Raw genomic sequence first — 18,924 nt, 5'->3', positions numbered from 1 at the left:
AAAATCCTGGAAAGGTCGAAAATTTGTTAAAAAAAAGAATATTAAAAAAGAATAAACAACTTTAAACTCCAGAAATTGATAGAGTAGCTAAAAAAATGGAGTGCTGCAATATTACCAGAGGTTCTGCTTTACTTCCCCAGAGACCCTCTTCTTCTGCTCTTTCTGACTCCCAATTTCTCACCAACTTCAAATTACCGGTAATATTATAACTATTAATTTTTCTTTATATATTGTTGTTTTTGATTTTTTTTCCTATGATTTAATCTTCTTTAAATTGCTAAATTTCATTATTGTTTTTGCAAAACAGAGATTAAGGCGTCAGAACCCAAATAAGCAGCGTCTGTTGATTAGAAACGCTTGTAATTTTGATCCTAATGAGCTTCCTTTTCTCCCAGGAAAATATTTTAAGGAAGAGGTATGTGTTTTTTTTTTTGGTTTAATGTTAATATATTGGTTGAATGTTAAATGTTCAGTTAAATTTGAGAAATTAGTTTATAATTATAAGTTGGTTTTGATTGAATTTGGAAAATTTGAGGTTCATTGAGTCTTTAGTGTAAAAAATCTCAGAAGGGGTTTCTGGGTTTATGAAATTTAATGTATTTTTTTGCTATTTGATTGGGTTACTTTAATTATTTTAAATTGTTTTATATTCCCGTGATTTGTAAGTATGTGTGCATATACTTTGTATGAATTATATAATTTGTGTAAAAATTGAAGCAATAATTTTGGATATTCAGGCTATTGGAGCTGAATATGGAGAGGGTTTTGAGACATTCAGGCCTGATGGACCCTTAAAAGTTGATGTGGTAAGAAAACACAATAAACACACTTTTTCTTTAATATGTGTAATAGGAGTGTAATACGAATTTTTTTTGTTCTTTGGTGAAACTCGATTTTGTCGAATTTTCTTTTCTATGGCATTATGTATTGCTCATGTTATTTCCATTGTTGTTAGGATTTTTTGAATGACAAGTTGCAAGAGGGATTTCTTCAAAGAATACGATATGCCATGAAACCCGATGAAGCTTTTGGACTTATTTTTTCTTGGGACAATGTTGTGGTATATTCCCTTTTCAATAGTTTGTTTTTTGTGTTAATTACTTTTGTTCACAAGTTATGCTTGCAAACCTTCCTTTATCCAACAAATAGGCGGAATTTAGTTCAGGAACGAAAAATGTGATTGATATTTGCTTCTTCTTGTGGAACATTTTTTTTCCCCTGTGAAAGGAGATAAGATATGGCTTGAAAACTTGCCTTGACAATTAACGCAGTGTAATATAGCTCCATTCTCTCTTTTTGTTTCGTGCGTAGTATTAAGGGTTTTTTTTTTTTTTTTTTTTTTTTTTTTTTTTTTTTTAAGAAATTCTTTTTATTTTTTTTCATGCTCATCCATCCCACCCTCTAAGCTATATTTTTTTGAAAAAGGATCTCATTTTTGTCTACTTTTGTACTTCCGAGATAATCTATTGCCTCTGAAACATTCTGTTGCCTTCTATATGTTCCAATTTAGGAAAAACTGTCTTGAAACATGTAGTGACCTAGTTGCTCTAAGACTTTCAGTTTCAAATAGATATCTGATAAATTTAATTTCAAGTATAGCACTACCTATATGGCTATTCATCTTGGGATGAAGTTATGTGTAATAGACTGGCCTACTGAGGAAGAATAATGAGGGCAATGCGCCAGTGCATAATATGAAGTATACTGTTAGCATTAGCTTCAAGAGGAAAGAAGTCAATTAATTACACGGAGAAATTATATATAAAGGGATCAGTGAGAGAAAATTCAGGAAGAATTTTATTGAGTGTTTCTATTAATTTTGTTTACACTTTTACAGATTACAAACCTCTCAAATGCTTGTATTATCTAGTACAGAGAAATTCCATATAAAGAGGAGATCAGTGAGAGAAAAATCAGGAAGAATTTGGCTGAGTGTTTCTGTTAATTTTGTCTTACACTTTGGGAGAGAACAAGCCTCTCAAATGTTTGTATTATCTACTCCGTAATATCTTATCTCCTTTCTTCTTCCCACTTAATTTGCCCATTTCTGCGATTTCATAACATTGTGGTAGATACAATTTCATATCATATTCTACCTTGATTCAATTTTTTTGCCAAACTAAAGTGTATTCATTTTGTTACAGGCAGATACTCGAGCATTGAAGTTGAATGCTTGGAAACAGCTTGCCTCTGAAGAGGGTATGTATTTATCTCACGTGATTAATCCTTACTTGTGTGCTTGATGTTAATCTAGAATTTCTGAGTGCTGAATACTATACATGGTTAAAAAAAAAATTGCCTGATTTGTTTCTTAATTAATACGATGTATATCTATGCTTCACCTTTTGTGGAGATTATTCCATAGGAATTAAAAATATCATATTGTTTTTTTTTTTTATTCAATTAGTTGTTGAAGAGTTTAAGTAGAGAAAGAAAATAGATTCTATCACTGATCTTACATTTATTTGGTGCTATTCTTATTGGTCTCTTTTTCTGTGTTTTTCTTCTTTGCAGGAAAAGTAATTCCTGAGGATGCTGGTACTCAAAAGCTGATGCTTTACTCAGGTCCTGATCATGTGCTTAATAAGGTCTGAGCCTCTGAGGTTTACAGTTGAAAATTTCTATATAAATGGTGATTATGATGCACTTATATGGAGCATGATATTGTTTATCAATCATCAATGTCCAAAGATTTACCGAATAAGAAAAGCCAGTGACAAAGTTATGCTTATTTTTGTGGAACATTTTTTTCCCTTTGAAAGGAGATAGGATATGGCCAGAAAACTTGCCTGACAATTAATTTCAAAATAAAGCTAATTAACTTGTTTATGAGTGAGTGGATGACTAGTTCTGTCTTTTGACTTTTTGCAGATAGCATGTCAATCTTCTAGTTGACCTTGGAGGATCCTACTGGTTTTGTCATTGATTAATTGATATGTATACATACAGCCATTTCCATGTTCTGATTTTTGGGAATTTGAAAAAATACCTCCCTGAATATTTTAAAGTTCCATTCTTTGAAACATCTCAAAACTGAGGTTGTCACAACATTTTGAAACATGAGTCTTCCTCATACACACATGCACGTCTCAGTCTCCTGTGGTGTTTTGTTTATGTACTTCTTTCAGTTCTTTGGCCTTTATTTAGTACTGCTTGATTGTTTTTTGTTGTGTATGACATATTAAATGCTTATTTTGCAACACTCTTTAAAGACAAGCTTAGACTAAAGGAAACTTAATTTTGTATAAAGATACTATCGTGCTGTCTTGTCAATGTTCAAACCACACTCGTGCCATTTGTGTACTTACCTGAGTTAGGAGGAGGAGGAGGAGGAGATACAAGTTATTTCTATAATTTCTTGGAGAATGCAAATTGTTCAGAGTCCAACTGATGCGTAAAACACTAACCTTCTCAAATCTTTCAGGTTTTGCAGTGGGAGAAATCAGAAACTGATGTAGATTTGCTAAAGATGCGACTTTCACATTTGTATTATGAGAATCTTCTCAAGGTGAGGGGTTTTTTTTTTTTTTTTTTTTGGGGGGGGGGGGGGGGGGGAGGAATTTTTCTCTAATCTAGATATTCATTTTTTTTTTTGCCATCTTCTCAGCTTGATAGACCTTTGGAAGGTGTTGAAGAATGGCTGGAGGCGGTGTCAACAGCTCGTATACCTTGTGCAATTGTTTCAAATCTTGACAGAAGAATCATGGTTGAAGCTCTAGATAGGATGGGAATCAAGAAATACTTTCAGGTACCTGGTTGATTTTGTTTGTGGCGGTGATTATTGTACTGTAATAATGAAAAGCAACAGTGTGTTGAGTGGTGATGGTTCTTAGTCTTCTTACTGTATTTGCTTCAACGAGAGGGGGGCACAGGGCAAGAAGAACGAGAAAGATGAAGGTAGTAGTGTTACTCATCCTTCCAAGAGAGGCCTGCTGGGATAAAGTTGAGATTTTGGGAGTGCTTATTGAACTTGTCCCAGTGATGAGTTGTATTTCTCTCATATAATATTCTGGACCTTCTGGTGGCATCTTTTTCCTCATTTACTAAATAGTTGCACTTGTTTAAGGAAGTTGTCTTCCAACTGATATATTTTCACATTGCAGGCCATAGTGAGTGAAGAAGATGGCATGGAGGCAATGGCCCATAGATTTCTCTCTGCGGCTGTAAAGGTAGGAACTCTCTGTACAGAGGAACTCTGTTAAAATCCTGTCTGCTTTACTTTTTCAAATCTTGTTGACGACTGCAATTGAAATCTTGACCTTTATTGTGGTGAGGTCACCATACAATTACCTGATTTTTCTCTACTTCTAGCTCATAGATACCCGGCCTACAGGACTGAATACAACTTATTTGCTCTCATTGAATGAATTTTTTCATCTTTTAAGATTTTTCAACTTTTACTAGCACTTCCTTTCATAAGTAATTTTATGACAAGATACAAGTTTATGATTAGTTTAGCCTATTGCACAATGAAATTCGTTTTCTGCAATTGCTTTATATTCAGTGTCTCTAATTCATTCTGCTAATAATTTTTCTTGCAGTTGGATAGGAAACCTTCGAAGTGTGTCGTCTTTGAGGATGACCCAAGAGGTGTGACAGCTGCTCATAACTGTACAATGATGGCTGTAGCTCTTATTGGTGCTCACCCTGCGTAAGTATCATGAAAGATTCTATAGAATGTATACGCTAAATTTGATCAGAGTATTAGTTCTATGATTATTCAGCTGGGGGTGTCTAGTCTTCAAATGAACAGATTTAATTGACACTTTTCAGCATTTTGCATAAATCTCCACTATGTATTAATCATAAATTGTTGATTTGGAGGCCATGCCGTTATGGACTACTATGTTACTTGGACTCCTCACATTAATCAGACTATAAGTATTTGAGTTACCATATCCCTTTAAAGTGGTAAATACGTGTCCAACACAGGCATGGGAAGGTTTATTGGAGAGTTGGAGTTAGACGTACTTGCTTGGGGAATGAATTCAGTGACTAACATTGGTGTTTGCAGGTATGACTTGGTGCAGGCTGATCTTGCAGTAGCCAACTTCAGTGAGCTCTCGGTCATAAATCTGCGGAGATTATTTGCACACAAGGGTTCTAATTTCATGGATTTACAGAAACAGATTATAGAGAAAAGTCCTCCAAAAAGGAAGCTTACTACTGATACCATTTTTTAAGTAGTCACCTGTCTCATTCTGTTTAATCTTCTGTAGTCTTTTAAGAAGCATAGTTTTTTCCCATCCTTCTCTCATTCAAGTCTTGTATGTTGTAGAATGCATGTATATACTTTGTTGTTCAATGTACATTACAAGTTTAGCAATTTAGTCCTGTTTAAATGTGATGTTCCAAAATCTATTGTTCTGTTCTCGGCCAGCTTCAAATTTGATACAAGAATTTAGCATTTTCTCGCTTGAGATCTGGTTTTAAATGAGGATTGTGGAAAACACTTCAAGCAGACTTGGACTCAAATTCTAGCATGGACTGTTGGACTCCAAATTGTCTAAAATTAAGGATTTTTAACACGATTCATTGGCCTAAAACGCTGACTAACTAGCTACATTTTTTATGACAAAGATTAACACGAGATCGATTCGGTCTTAAATTTGAATTACCATAACCTACTAGCTGATCCATTTAGGGACAAAGTTTTCAAGTTTTTATTTTTCAGTGAAGGTAGAAATTATATTTTGTCAATTTGTGGACATCTAGAATTAGTTAAGAGACTTAGAGTGGGGTTACTGGTATGTGTTGTTTGTGTGATGGGGTGTAGGGTAGTTTGATAAAGAGTAATTGTGACATCCAATGAAAAACCTTGTAATTGGATAAGATGAGATTTGCTGTTAAGAATCATAACATCATGATAGTACTATCATTGGCAGATCCAAGTTCTATTGCTTTTGTGGCATTGAACTGAATTTATAGCTATGATAACACCAGATTTAACTCAAAATCTAAGATACAACAACTTTGATGCTCATTGTGAGAGAAATACAGTAACTTGCACCAATTTGTTGCATTGACTTTTATGCTCATTGTAGGAGAAATACAATAACTTTAATCACGATAATTTCAATTTCTATATCCAATTATTTAAGACGTAGTTAAAATATGAGATTTGTGCACATAAAAAATACTACTTTGTATGAGATTGTAATCTCGATAATTTTAACACCCAATTATTTAAGACATAACCTTAAAGTATCAATGTTGATACTCGATTAATAAGGGTCCAAATGCTGAAAAACTGTGTTTGTAAATGCTACCAATATGTGTTAGATTTCGTAGTTAAATCCGACCCATATTTCTTAACGGGTCTGGATCTTTCACATATGGATTCAAGCCAAAAAGCTTGATGTAACTATTCATTATCTAGTCGGATATGGTAACAATCCAGCTATTTGTTTTACCTCATCTTTCCGGATTGATTCTCCCTTCAAACCAACAAGAGGGAGACTTTCCCAACATAACTGTGATGAACTGAAGCTTCACACCCAGAAAATTTCTGGATTTTTATTGCTAAATTATTCTTCCCAGAATTCTAAAATGTCGTGCATTTTTGGTGGCAGCTGTTCTATATCTTCCTTCTCTGCTCATTCAATCTCCCAATCAAGACTTCAATCTTCATCAATTTCTAAACCCTCTTCGATTCAATGCTCTGCTGGAGGTAATTTCCTTAATCTCTTACTTCAATTGATTAAATTTGATATAATTCAGGCAAATTTTTATATGGGTATTAATTTTTTGTTGTTAAATCGGACATTTTGACTTTTTGGGATTTTGGGTAATTGTTGATTTCTCATTTGGGTTAATTATGCTTCCTAATTTCGGTAAAAGATCAGTTTTTTTCTAATGTAGAATTTTGAAAATGAAAGTTATGTGTATTTATATTTGCTGAATTATGCTTCTAGTTTATAGTGGGTAATTTACTAAAATTTTGGCATGATTTGGTTGATCATTGTTTAGTGATATTGTATATATTTAGGTTTTGTGGATCTTTGTTGATGAACTCTAGAGATAGATTCTTGGTCCGTGCAGCGGACCGTCGTATTGAGAATTAGGCTTTGACATTATTGTTGTTGTTGTGCTGTTTAGGTTTAGTAGCAGAATCAAAGAGGGCAATTACAGCTGAACCCTTGTTGCTAAATGCTGTGAAAGGGTTGGATGTTGAAAGGCCCCCAGTTTGGTTGATGAGGCAAGCTGGGAGATACATGAAGGCAGGTTTATTACCATGCCTTTGTTTTGTTGGATGTCCTTTTGTTTTATTGAATCTGGATTGTCATCTTTCTTATGCTGTCGAAATTCTTATTAATTAGGTATCCAATTGTTTGGATCGCGGGAATGTAGCTACATCAGAGTTTCATGCCTGAAAATTTGTTTATATAGTTGTGCATATGCATTCGAAAAAAGTTATCATGGGATTCATGATTCCTAGCATTACAATCATATAATTTTGACATCTGAGTGTATTATAAATTTGACATCCTACTTGAGCAGATGATGCAGACCTCTAATAGTCTAATGCTGTCTTAAGTATGTAATACTTGTAGGTAACATGTACGCTACATAATGCTAACATGTCATTCATCTATAAACGACATGGTGTGAAAGTTAAGAGGAATAGCTATGGATTTAAGTTAGTGATGACAATCTTTGTCAGCGATTTAAAATTGATTAGGTGTAACAGATAGGTAGGAGAAGCCACTAATTTTGATATCTTTTTAGTGATCTCAAGCATGATAAGATCCACCTCTTAGGAAGGTCAATGGCAGTTGAGCCTTCAGTTAGGAGTAGGAAACTGTAAAAAATATGGTGGCTTCAGATCATTGTTTTCTGTATAATCCTCAATTGAAAAAATGTCTTACTGCTGTAAAATATACTCCATAAATAAAATATGGATTTCAGGCAAATATACTGATATTGTGATTGCTTTGGGTTATGTAGTACTTTGTATATCACTGTCATGTGTCAACCATGTCATTAAAAACTAGGTTTTTTCTTCCAACTCTTCAATTTTGGCTGTTTTCTTCACCCTTTTTTTACTGAACAAAAAGTTCTAGGCTATGTTCCTCATAAGTGGTTTTAGGCTCTTCTGGAAAGTAATATCTTGTTATGCAAATTGTATACTAGGTAATTTTGAAGGTTGTATGGCCTAAAAAGAACTATCATCAGAAGAGAAATCTACTTACTAGGATTGAATTATGTTTTCTTAAGCTCCTCATGCTATGTGATGTGGACTGTCTTGCTGAATATTCTGATGTATACTTAATATATGACCAGTTTTCTTATTTTGTGTTTTCAGAGCTACCAAGCTATATGTGAGAAGCATCCTTCATTTCGTGAAAGATCAGAAAATGTTGATCTAGTTGTAGAAATATCCTTGCAACCATGGAAAGTTTTCAAGCCTGATGGAGTAAGTTCCTGCTAATATTAGTGTCCAACTTCTACAGACAGACATCTCTGCCACTTTCTAAGACCTTTGTCTGGACAGTATATACCTGATGTGCTTTTGCTTGTTTACTGAATTACTGATGACTAATGTTCTGTGTTGGCAGGTTATATTGTTTTCAGACATTTTGACCCCACTAGCAGGAATGAATATACCTTTTGACATTGTGAAAGGAAAGGGTCCAGTCATATTCGATCCTCTTAGCACTCAGCAAGATGTTGATGTAGTTAGAGAGTTTGTTCCTGAGGAGTCAGTTCCATATGTTGGGGAAGCCTTAACCATCTTGCGGAAGGAGGTATTGCATGTTCCTCACTGCTCCTATGTTCATTATATAGTTAATCGCATATCATTTACGCTCTAACCATAAGCATTGTAGTCTAGTAAACCCTTCGTATGGACTAATGGGCATATGGCAACTCATGATGATATAACCTTTTTGTAGACACAAGGAAACCAAAATTTTTAGAATATTGTCTGTGATTTTGCGGATGGAACTGCTGTGAAATGAGTGGCATACATACTTTTTATATATTTTCTTTGAGCATTAGGGAAGGAGCTTTAGCTGCCTTTAGTCATATAAAGGTATGTCGTAGTTATTGTCCTCTCATCCTCTCTAAGATGTCCCATTTTCCCTTTGGCAGTTTTAACTATCATTCATTAAACTTGTAAGTGCAAATTGTATGCTAGTGTCAGACTCCTGGCATCTATCTCCTTTGTTTGTGAGTGCACCTTTGGCTGTCAACGATGTGATACTATAGTGCCATACTCTGTCTCATCTATACTCATCATCATTGCTTTCTGTTTGGAAATCACTCACTATGATACCTTAATTTGAACTATCAATATCCGGACGGAGTAGTACTTAGTAGTAACCTTTATGGACAACGTACCCCTCTTGGTCTCTTCACAGTTCACATCTCTGATCACCCCCACCCTCCTGGCAGCTGAGATTCAGAAACCATTATGGCTTGGATGTAGTTGTGAAATTGTGAATCAAGCAAAATGAAACAACTAACATGTATTGATTATTGACCTCATTGAGCAAGCTGCATTTTCTAGCCCATTGAATATAGGGAATAGTTAACAGTGGGCAAATAGGCTAGAGATTCAGGAAGCTAAATTGAAGTCACAATTAATTTCTGACTTGTGATTTTCTTTTTAAGTATTGACAGACTTGTTGAACGAATGTTTTGTTTTGAATAAATGTGATGTAACTTGGCATTCTAATTATACGCCATCAATATGTATCTACCATTTTCAGCATATTTATTTGTAAGTGCTCTTCCTCAGGTGGGCAACGAGGCTGCCGTTCTCGGCTTTGTTGGGGCTCCTTTTACTCTGGCATCATATGTAGTTGAAGGTGGTTCATCAAAACATTTCAGCAAAATTAAGAGACTGGCTTTTTCTCAACCTAAGGTAATATGCTTTCCAAATTAGCTTTCTGTTTATATAAGTGTACAGGAGGCATAAAATCTCTGTTTTGCCTGACCATTAAATGTTGCTGCTATAGGTTTTGCATGCTCTCCTTCAAAAGTTCGCAACATCTATGGCAAAGTATGTCAAGTATCAAGCTGATCATGGTGCACAAGCTGTTCAGATCTTTGATTCTTGGGCAACTGAACTCAGCCCAGTAGACTTTGAAGAGTTCAGTTTACCATACTTGAAGCAGATAGTTGATTCTGTGAAACTGACCCATCCAAATCTGCCTATCATACTTTATGCTAGTGGCTCTGGTGGTTTGCTAGAGCGGCTTCCCCTAACAGGCGTTGATGTTGTGAGCTTGGATTGGACGGTCGACATGGCAGAAGGTAGGAGGCGGTTGGGATCTGATATTGCAGTGCAAGGCAATGTGGATCCCGGTGTGCTTTTTGGCTCAAAAGAATTTATAACAAGTCGGATAATGGATACAGTGAAAAAAGCCGGGAATAGAAAGCACATTTTAAATCTTGGTCATGGGATTGTTGTAGGTACACCGGAAGAGAATGTCGCTCATTTCTTTGAGGTTGCCAAAAACATTAGATACTAATATCTAGGTACTCCGAGTATTGTTTCTTCTTCATCGAGCAATTATATTACTTTCTGAGTAATGCATTTTTTCTGTGCATCACTACAGGAATTTGTAAAATTTTTGACTGTCATAGTTCTATGAAATCTTGTAATTTATTGTCAGATTTATCATTTGGGCTTTCATTATTCTTTTAGTAGTACTATTATTCATGTTTCCTAAGCATTCACCAACTTAATCATTAAGCCAAGCCCAAGCCACTTGAGCCATAGAAAAACGAACATGTTCCTGATGCAATAAGCCCGATGTCTTTTACTCAACAGCTTCATTTTGAAGTAGACAGTCTCAAGCACCCTAGTGCAAATTATGTTTAGATCATGCAGAAGAACGACTTGCGCAGGATGACCCTTGTTCAAAGAGGCGGCAACCAGCATAGAAGCCTTCAAGCCGAGCTTGAAGCTGTCATATGAGCTTCAGATATGGCATGGTGCAGTGGACAACTTTCACTCCCTATGATCCTTTTCGCTAATGAAGATGTACATCCAAGGCACAGGGGATCGAATGATCGATAGTTAGTAAATTCAGCTCCAAGCAGGGCTGATCTTAATTTTCCAACCCAAAAAACAAGTGAATAACAAAATCAACTTGATGTTGCTTAGCTAAACGCCTCGCATTCAAGCCTTATCGTATGCAGAAATTCTTGTTGGGACACTCACTTACCTTAAGCCAGCTGTACAACCCGAATCAAATCCAAATATAGCTCCAATAAACCGGGTGAGCATCCTAAAAAAACAAAATAAACTTAAAATAGGCTTAGCTACACGCCTAAACTAATCAAGAAGATATTATCATGAGTTGCTTAAGTGGACCCTTCTATCGTCACAAAGTAATATCAATACCAAGAAATTGATCTAGCACATATTATGAATAGACTACTTTTTGTAATTTTATGAAATAGTTGGGATTATTTTACACACATGGGTAAAAATAAAGTTATTTTTTGCCAATTTCCCAAAAACTATTGGCCGACTTGTTTTAACTTATTATGATTTTATATTAATTTCTAAATAATATTCTTAGTAGCATATGATGTTGGCCGACTTGTTCCATGACTTATGTAGTAGTATTATATAGGGAGATATTTTATCAAATCACCCACTAAAAAAAGGAATGAGATGAAGACTTATATGCAACTTTTAATGATTTCGAAATAGTGAGGAAAATTCAAGGCATCTCAATTCTTTCTTCTTCTTTCTCTCCATTGTCTTTCACTCTTTCTCTCACCCTATTCTTTTTTCTCGTCTTACCATTTTTTCGATTCAAATTAGGCATGCCACGTGCTGTTCATGTTAAACAAGTTGGTAATACTATAGTCCATCTCAGACAAGTTAGAATACTAGGTTAATCACGGAATTAGTTTATATGAAAATATTATCGCCTTTTTAATCTTGGTTTTAAATGATAATCCGGCTTAATATTTTATTTAAAAATAGGCAAGGTGTCCCGAAAAAAATAAAAATACAAGGCAAGCTGTCCTATATCCATAACATTGGAGACAGTAAGCACCTAATTGTCCTAATATCATCACAATCTTGACTTTGAATGTACATAATTAATGGTGATAATGCATCTTATATAAACAAGCCTTAAACTAAAATGAATTTTATAAATTAAGCGTCATGTAGTTTTGTTCGTTCATGTTCGTATAATTATATTATTATTGACCAGCATGGGCATATTTCAACGACTGTGAAGGCGCCACTCTACTCTACTCCAATTGATGTTTCCCCCCAATATGATGATGCTGCCTAAATCACTAAATTAATAATGTTAATTAATTAAGTAGATTGTCTAATCATGTAATCATTTGCCCCATCGCTCTCTAACAACCCAAACATAATATATACTCTTGTATACATATACGAGCATAGAATTGGGTAAATACTTAGTCGCTTTCATTTATATAAAGGTCAACTCCGCAAATTAATCAATATTATATACTACGTATAATTTGCGATCATATGTTTTTTTATTGTGGTCACTAAAGTAAGGAAGAAAAAAATATGCAAGGGACTTTATAAATTACAATTCCGTATAAGTAACTAATTTGTCAAAAAAAAAAAAAAGGTGTTGCAAATCAGGTTTAGCCAACTCAACCCTTCTGATAAGGGAATCCTAATACTACGTATTTTCTTTTTTTTCTTGCCTTATTATTATTATTATTATTATTATTATTATTATTATTATTATTATTATTTAGAAAAAAGCCTACGTCTAGCAACAATTAACTCACACTTGATTGGTGCGTCAGCGTCACAGCTTACCAATAGGGTTGTGCACAGGCTAAAAAGTTGAAACAATTGGATTGGTAATAATAATATTTGTGTAATACCGTCTTAATGTCTTATAATCACTACTTTCGTGAATCTTCGTAAACATGTAACTTTAGGCCTATTCTGATTTACTGAATTGAGCTGAATATTTTATGAGAGAAGGAAGTTAGGAACTGAATTGAAATTAAGTTGAAAAGAACAGACCCTAAGGGCCTGTTCTGATTGACTGAATTGAGCTGAACTGAATTGAATATTTTATGAGCGAAATAAATTAAGAATTGAACTGAACTGAAAATAAGCTGAGAGAACAAGCCCTTATTCCATGCGGTTTTATTTAAAAACTGGTCTTGAATCGGAAGATTTTTTTTATTTTTTTCGGTAGACCCATAATTCAAACCTGATTTTTAATGTTCAATTCGGCTTTGGATCAGTATGGACTATGGAGAATTCACTCACAAGAGTCACAACAAAGAAATCATAAAGAGTCGCATGAGTAGGCATGACATATTTTAGAGGACATTATGAACATTTTCAATAAATATTAATAATTCAATAATACTCCACATATATATAACAAAATAAATCCTCTACCAATAAAAAAATAATTGTTTATTGTTTTATAATTCGTACTACCTCCATTTTTTTAGTTGACACGGTTTGAGTTTAGCACTATTCACACGCCTCTTTTTGACCGTATTTTGTGCTTTTTAAGTAATGAAAAATATAATCATGTGGGGTCTTGTTAGATTCGTCGCGGAATAGATTTCAAAATATCAACTTTTTATCATTTTTGCTTTTCGGTAATTAAAGATATTAACGAATGAAGTTGTGCATTGGAAAACGTGACTAAAGAAACATATCAACTAAGAAGAATCAGAGGAAGTTTTTTTTTTTTTTTTTTCGTTGCAAGAATTTCACATAATAAGATGCTGACAAGAGGAGGCAAGTATCGATAAGATGGACTCTCTAAAACTCCAATATACAAGATTAGTAAAATTGTCTTGATCAAGAGAGTAGTAAAGTAGACGGTCTAATCATTGGCGTCTAAACACCCCACATGAACAATTTGCAAATTAAAGTTACATAAAAAGGTAATCAATCGACCTACATTTTTCCTTCATTTATTGTGGTGACATAATATAAAGTATTTATATGACCTAATCAATGTCATCATAGCAAAGGAAGAATGATAACAAATTAAAGGAGCTTCCTCCCCTCTTTTTCTTGTCAAGTGCACTGCTTTATTTTTTCAAGGGTGATTACCTAATTTTTATTATTTTGTCAATAAATGGGGGTAAATAACAAGCTAAAACGGCAATATATAGAGAAGGGACGTGGTGGATATAGTGGATCGGTGGTGGGACACTAAGCTAGCTCAGTGCTCGTGGTCCGATTGGTGGTTGTATACTTGAATGAGAATAAGAGATTTACGTTCATTTTTAAGACCTTATGATATGTTTAGTAAGTCGTCGATAATAAATGATGGTAATGAAAATGAATTTGTAGTTTGTAAGAAATACTAATATTTAGGTCCATGATAATGCTTGTTCACCTTGAATCAGAATCAATTCTATTTCTTCACAAAATTTCATTACTTACGAATTGAGGTGGTATTGATTATTATTTAAGTGGTTTTGGACATTTATAAGAAGATTAGAAACATACGTTTGGGATGAAAGTCATGAAACTGTTCCATTACTAATTAAAGACATTTAGGATGTAAGTTTGCTAAATTTATCATATTACACTTAAATTTATTCAATCTCAACAATCCATTAACATAATTAATAAATTATAATCAACTACCAAATAGATTGTAAATGTAAGCAAGGGATGATGGATCAAATATCATTTTGTTTATTTGTAGAGTTTTCCTACCCTTTCCAACCTCAACTATTAGTCTACCACCACCATCTACTTTCTTTTACTCCTTTGCCCTCATCTAGTCGTCTACCCTACATTAAGCTCTTAAAAATGTTAGAATTTTATTTTCTTTATAAATACATAGAAGTCCAAAAAATGATGCTAATGTTAACGGTGTTAGCACTCAAATTAAAGCTGGTAAAATACAAAATTTCCTTTAAAAAAAAAATTCACCTAATAATATAGATTCGATGACAAGAGTCACATAACTTACAACATATGCATAAAAAGCATATCTTAGAAAGTTATATTAGCCTAAATGTTAACGTTTAAAATATCAGCTGCCATTTGCACAACCGCATAATTAGCTGCAAATTAATTAAACCTTTACAGAAACAAAAATAATTAAGAGCCAGCTACAATCTTTGCTGCATATTATTGGAGGAATGATTATTTATGAAACTGAAATGCATACTTTCAGAAAACTACCAAATTTTATACTACTATATGACACTAGCTAGCGTAACACTGTAACAGAGATAATATAATAAAATTCGGACTAGAATATAGTAGAATATTTTTTTTGAAAATAAAATAATTAATAGTAGACAAAAATCACAAAATGAATAAAACAGAATGAAATTTTAAAAAATAGAAAAAAAAAAAAAAAAAAAAAAAAGTTGGTTTTTGCAGTAGGAAATAAGCCACATGGTTCCTTATCTTGAGGATTCTACAAAATCCCAAGGCTCAGGGAAAAAAATACTTATACTTTGATTCTACCCTTTTATTCATGTTACTTGGTACGAGTATGTATTATCCTCTTTACTTTATCAGTTTATCTTTCTGATGCAATCACTATAACATGGGCTGCTCTTAACTCCTACGTACTAACTCACATCTCTGTCTATATATCCACATTCCACAAATATCAAACAATTTTTATGATCCAGATTCAATTACTTTTATCTATTTATCTATCTATCTATCTATCTATCCATTTTATTATGCCTAAGGCGCGATGGGTTTACAATAATTTACTATTGACTTTGTTAATTGTTAATTGATACAGAACAATACTGTTGCACTATTTTTCTTTTAAAAGGTCAATCTTTTAAAACATTGATCTTAAATTCGTATACTACGGTGTAGTTAATAGTGTTATATATATGAGGAAACATAATCGACTACGGAGTACTCCATATGATTTTGTTCAAAGCAAGTGTCTTGATCAGAATATGTTAACTTTTTATAATTGCACACCAAATTAAAAGATATTTAAGGACAAACCAAATATATTAGAAAATGTAAACAAAAATATATAAAAAAAAATGATACTATTTTAGTTTTAAATGAAGATAGTACTGCTACGTATATGATCCATATGCTCATATAACGTACTCAATTTTTGTTCAAGAAAAAATATATATATATTACGTACTTAATTACGGAATAATATATTACTCCAAGAGCTCATTACAGCCTCACAATGTGTCAAGTCTTAGCTAATTTTTATTCTATACTCAATGAAGGGGCGTTTGATTTGCGAAATATAGGTATGAGGTACGGGTTTAGAATAACTAAAACTCATACTATATGTTTGGTTGTCAAAAGTATAAATTTTAAACCCATACTTCAAACTCATGAGATATGGGGTTTAAACCATGGGGGGAAGTGAGTTTGACTTATTCCATTCCCTTAGGTATCAAATAAAATGAGGGAATAGTGAGAGATCCCATTTTAGAATTGAACCAAATACATTGTATTAAGTATCAAGTTCCAATTCGATACCACCTTAACTCCATTCCTGATTCCAAACCCATACCACTCTGCGAACCAAATGTCCCACGAGAGTTCTAGGAACACTGTACAAGTTACTAAGAATACTACTACTCGTAATTTAATTACTAGAATACACCATTAACAGTGTTAGGTAATCTAATTCTTTTGATTTAGGTAGCACATATTCACATGTTGATGAAGATGTACGATTATTCTCTTTTTATTATTTAATCCGTATTATTAGCTTTTTTCTTTAACATGCGTTTTATTTATGAAGAGATACTGACACAATTTAAAATTAGGTCTACTAAAGTAAAATTATTGTTTCTACTACTCTTATTGATTAAACCAATTTACATGATGGTAAATTAACTAATTTACACTTGTTGAATTATTTTTTTATTCAAATTGATTAATTTGTAATGTTAGTTATCGATTTTTTATTCGATTTTTAATAATTAAACTTAATTGAAACTAAAATTCACTAATTAAGTAGACATAAAACTATTGACTAATTAAAGGTTCTTTTTTACATTTCTAAACTTATTTCAATGAATTATTTTGTAATATGATATATTTTCGGACATAATAATTTCTAATGACTTCGAACATACATGTTTACAATAAGTAGTATTCCTAACAACTTAAGTTTTTAATTCATTCATTTAATTAATAAGTAAAATAAAAAGAGAACATACCCTCATAACTTGAATTTATTCATAATAATATATTACTCCGCTACTTTACCAAACACTCATATCTAAATTATCTATCTTCACGACTAACAGCTTGTTGACAGCTAACAATTACCTACACACCTAACAACCATCTTTATAACTATATTTTGTTGAACATGCCCTAAATTATGAAAGATTTTTTTTTTTCCCAAATTTTTTCACCTCCCTTTTTTTTTTTTTTTTTTCTTCACATCCCTTCCCTTTCCTACCAATCCGGCCTTGAACCCTTGTCTTCGTGCAGCCAAGCAAATGATTTATACCAACAAGACACAAGGAGGATTGTGTTAAATATCTATTTTTCGTTGTGCAAATGATTGATGCCAACCCTAGCTTCTTCAAAGTGAGGCAAGCAATGTAGCTTGTATTAGGTAAATACATCATACATGATAGATGGTCAATCTTGTTTCTCCATCACCTTGCTAATTGGAGCTAGAGCTTTGAGCGACAATTACAAGCTAACTTATACAACACCAAAATACTATTGTAGAAGTAAAACTGTAAAAGGAGGCTAGATCATTTAATTCGAAGGGCCTGTTCACTTCAGCTTAATTTCAATTCAGTTCAGTTCAGCTCAATTTAGTAAATATGAACAGGCCTAAGTAATTTTTTTTTCAAATGTAAAAGAACCAAAAAAAAATGACAATAATGAAAAAAAAAACAGGAAGCACCGAAGCATGCGTGGTACATTTTGGCCAAGTTTGACCTAACCTTAGATATAAATTAAATGTATTTCATTGGTGCATATATAGGAATAAATTAATCCCATTATTTGGAGAGATTATACATTATTGCTTAAATTGATAAGGTAAGTGGGTTGTCACTTATCATGCTATTTACAACTTTTGTGGTGTACTGGTGTGACAATAATTTCTATGTATAAAAATATTAAGATAATCAAAATCTCTTTATTGAGTATACAATTTCCAATCTTTAAAATTTTCCATTAATATAAAGTAATTTCTAAAACAAAACAATTTTGACGTCTTAATCAAATTCTAATAAAAATTTTGAAGCTGTTGTGAAAAATAAGAAAATGTTCCAACAAAAAATACATAAAATTAAATAATAAAATATTGGATTATTGCATGTAAAATTGCAAACTCCTAACACCATGTGACTCATATCAAAATGGAATATCAACCAAAAGTTATAAAATCAAACAATATCACATAATATATTTATAAAATACAAACTTTTTAGCCACATATTGAAAGATGATTATGTTTAGGTACTAAACCCCAATTATAGATGAACAACAAAATATGTTTAGTGTTAAAGTAGTATTAGTCTTCAAATTCAAGGAAAAGTTGATTGGCCTATTCTTTGTGCCAAAGGCAAAGGAGACCAACCCATTGAACCCACATACCAAAAAAATACAAACAAAATATTATTTTCCTATTACAAATGATAATGATATATATATTTATAAATAATTAAACAAATAAAATAATTGAATTTTGGATGGTGAGTAATAAAGCTTGGCCAATTCTTTATATTTGTCTTTGTTTGGCGGACCACATCTCATACCTCATAAGAAAACGTTACACCCCGTTAATTGGCTTTTGAGGGATCTTTTAATTTGGTCCATTCATAGGATATTCCTCCTCGGTTGGTTATTATTTCTAACCATACTTAAGAACGGGATTTAATTTCGTCTACATCATTGTATTTATTTGGTCGAGATATAACTAATTAAAGAAATAGGATATTCCCTTTCAATTCATATATCCCTCACCCTCATAAATAGCATACCTC

The 18,924-nt window shown here is 32.9% G+C and overlaps 2 protein-coding genes across 2 annotated transcripts; both read left to right on the top strand.

Annotated features, from left to right (window-relative positions):
- The first annotated feature begins 20 nt into the window (after positions 1-20).
- LOC145592599 (5-amino-6-(5-phospho-D-ribitylamino)uracil phosphatase, chloroplastic-like) lies at positions 21-5,361 on the top strand. Its single transcript, XM_081649103.1, has 11 exons — positions 21-197; positions 308-415; positions 738-806; positions 956-1,060; positions 2,145-2,199; positions 2,515-2,588; positions 3,425-3,508; positions 3,608-3,748; positions 4,104-4,169; positions 4,542-4,651; positions 5,015-5,361. The coding sequence occupies exons 1-11, from the start codon at positions 96-98 to the stop codon at positions 5,181-5,183; spliced, it is 1,083 nt and encodes a 360-aa protein (XP_081505229.1). The 5' UTR covers positions 21-95; the 3' UTR covers positions 5,184-5,361.
- Positions 5,362-6,441: 1,080 nt separating this feature from the next.
- Positions 6,442-10,621, top strand: LOC145591123 (uroporphyrinogen decarboxylase-like). The gene is made up of 6 exons (XM_081647527.1): positions 6,442-6,670; positions 7,099-7,220; positions 8,306-8,416; positions 8,559-8,747; positions 9,743-9,868; positions 9,963-10,621. The coding sequence occupies exons 1-6, from the start codon at positions 6,550-6,552 to the stop codon at positions 10,476-10,478; spliced, it is 1,185 nt and encodes a 394-aa protein (XP_081503653.1). The 5' UTR covers positions 6,442-6,549; the 3' UTR covers positions 10,479-10,621.
- The last annotated feature ends 8,303 nt before the right edge of the window (positions 10,622-18,924 follow it).

Source organism: Chenopodium album, chromosome 18, assembly GCF_948465745.1.
Source record: "Chenopodium album chromosome 18, dcCheAlbu1.1, whole genome shotgun sequence".
Classification (NCBI taxonomy): Eukaryota; Viridiplantae; Streptophyta; class Magnoliopsida; order Caryophyllales; family Amaranthaceae; genus Chenopodium; species Chenopodium album.
This window is presented reverse-complemented; position numbering and strand designations above follow the sequence as displayed.

Coding starts and splice junctions, on each gene's coding strand:
- LOC145592599 (XM_081649103.1), top strand. CDS start 96: ATGGAGTGCTGCAATATTACCAGAGGTTCTGCTTTACTTCCCCAGAGA. Junction 198..307: donor TCACCAACTTCAAATTACCG/GTAATATTATAA, acceptor TTTGCAAAACAG/AGATTAAGGCGTCAGAACCC. Junction 2,200..2,514: donor ACAGCTTGCCTCTGAAGAGG/GTATGTATTTAT, acceptor TCTTCTTTGCAG/GAAAAGTAATTCCTGAGGAT.
- LOC145591123 (XM_081647527.1), top strand. CDS start 6,550: ATGTCGTGCATTTTTGGTGGCAGCTGTTCTATATCTTCCTTCTCTGCT. Junction 6,671..7,098: donor GATTCAATGCTCTGCTGGAG/GTAATTTCCTTA, acceptor TGTGCTGTTTAG/GTTTAGTAGCAGAATCAAAG. Junction 7,221..8,305: donor AAGCTGGGAGATACATGAAG/GCAGGTTTATTA, acceptor TTGTGTTTTCAG/AGCTACCAAGCTATATGTGA.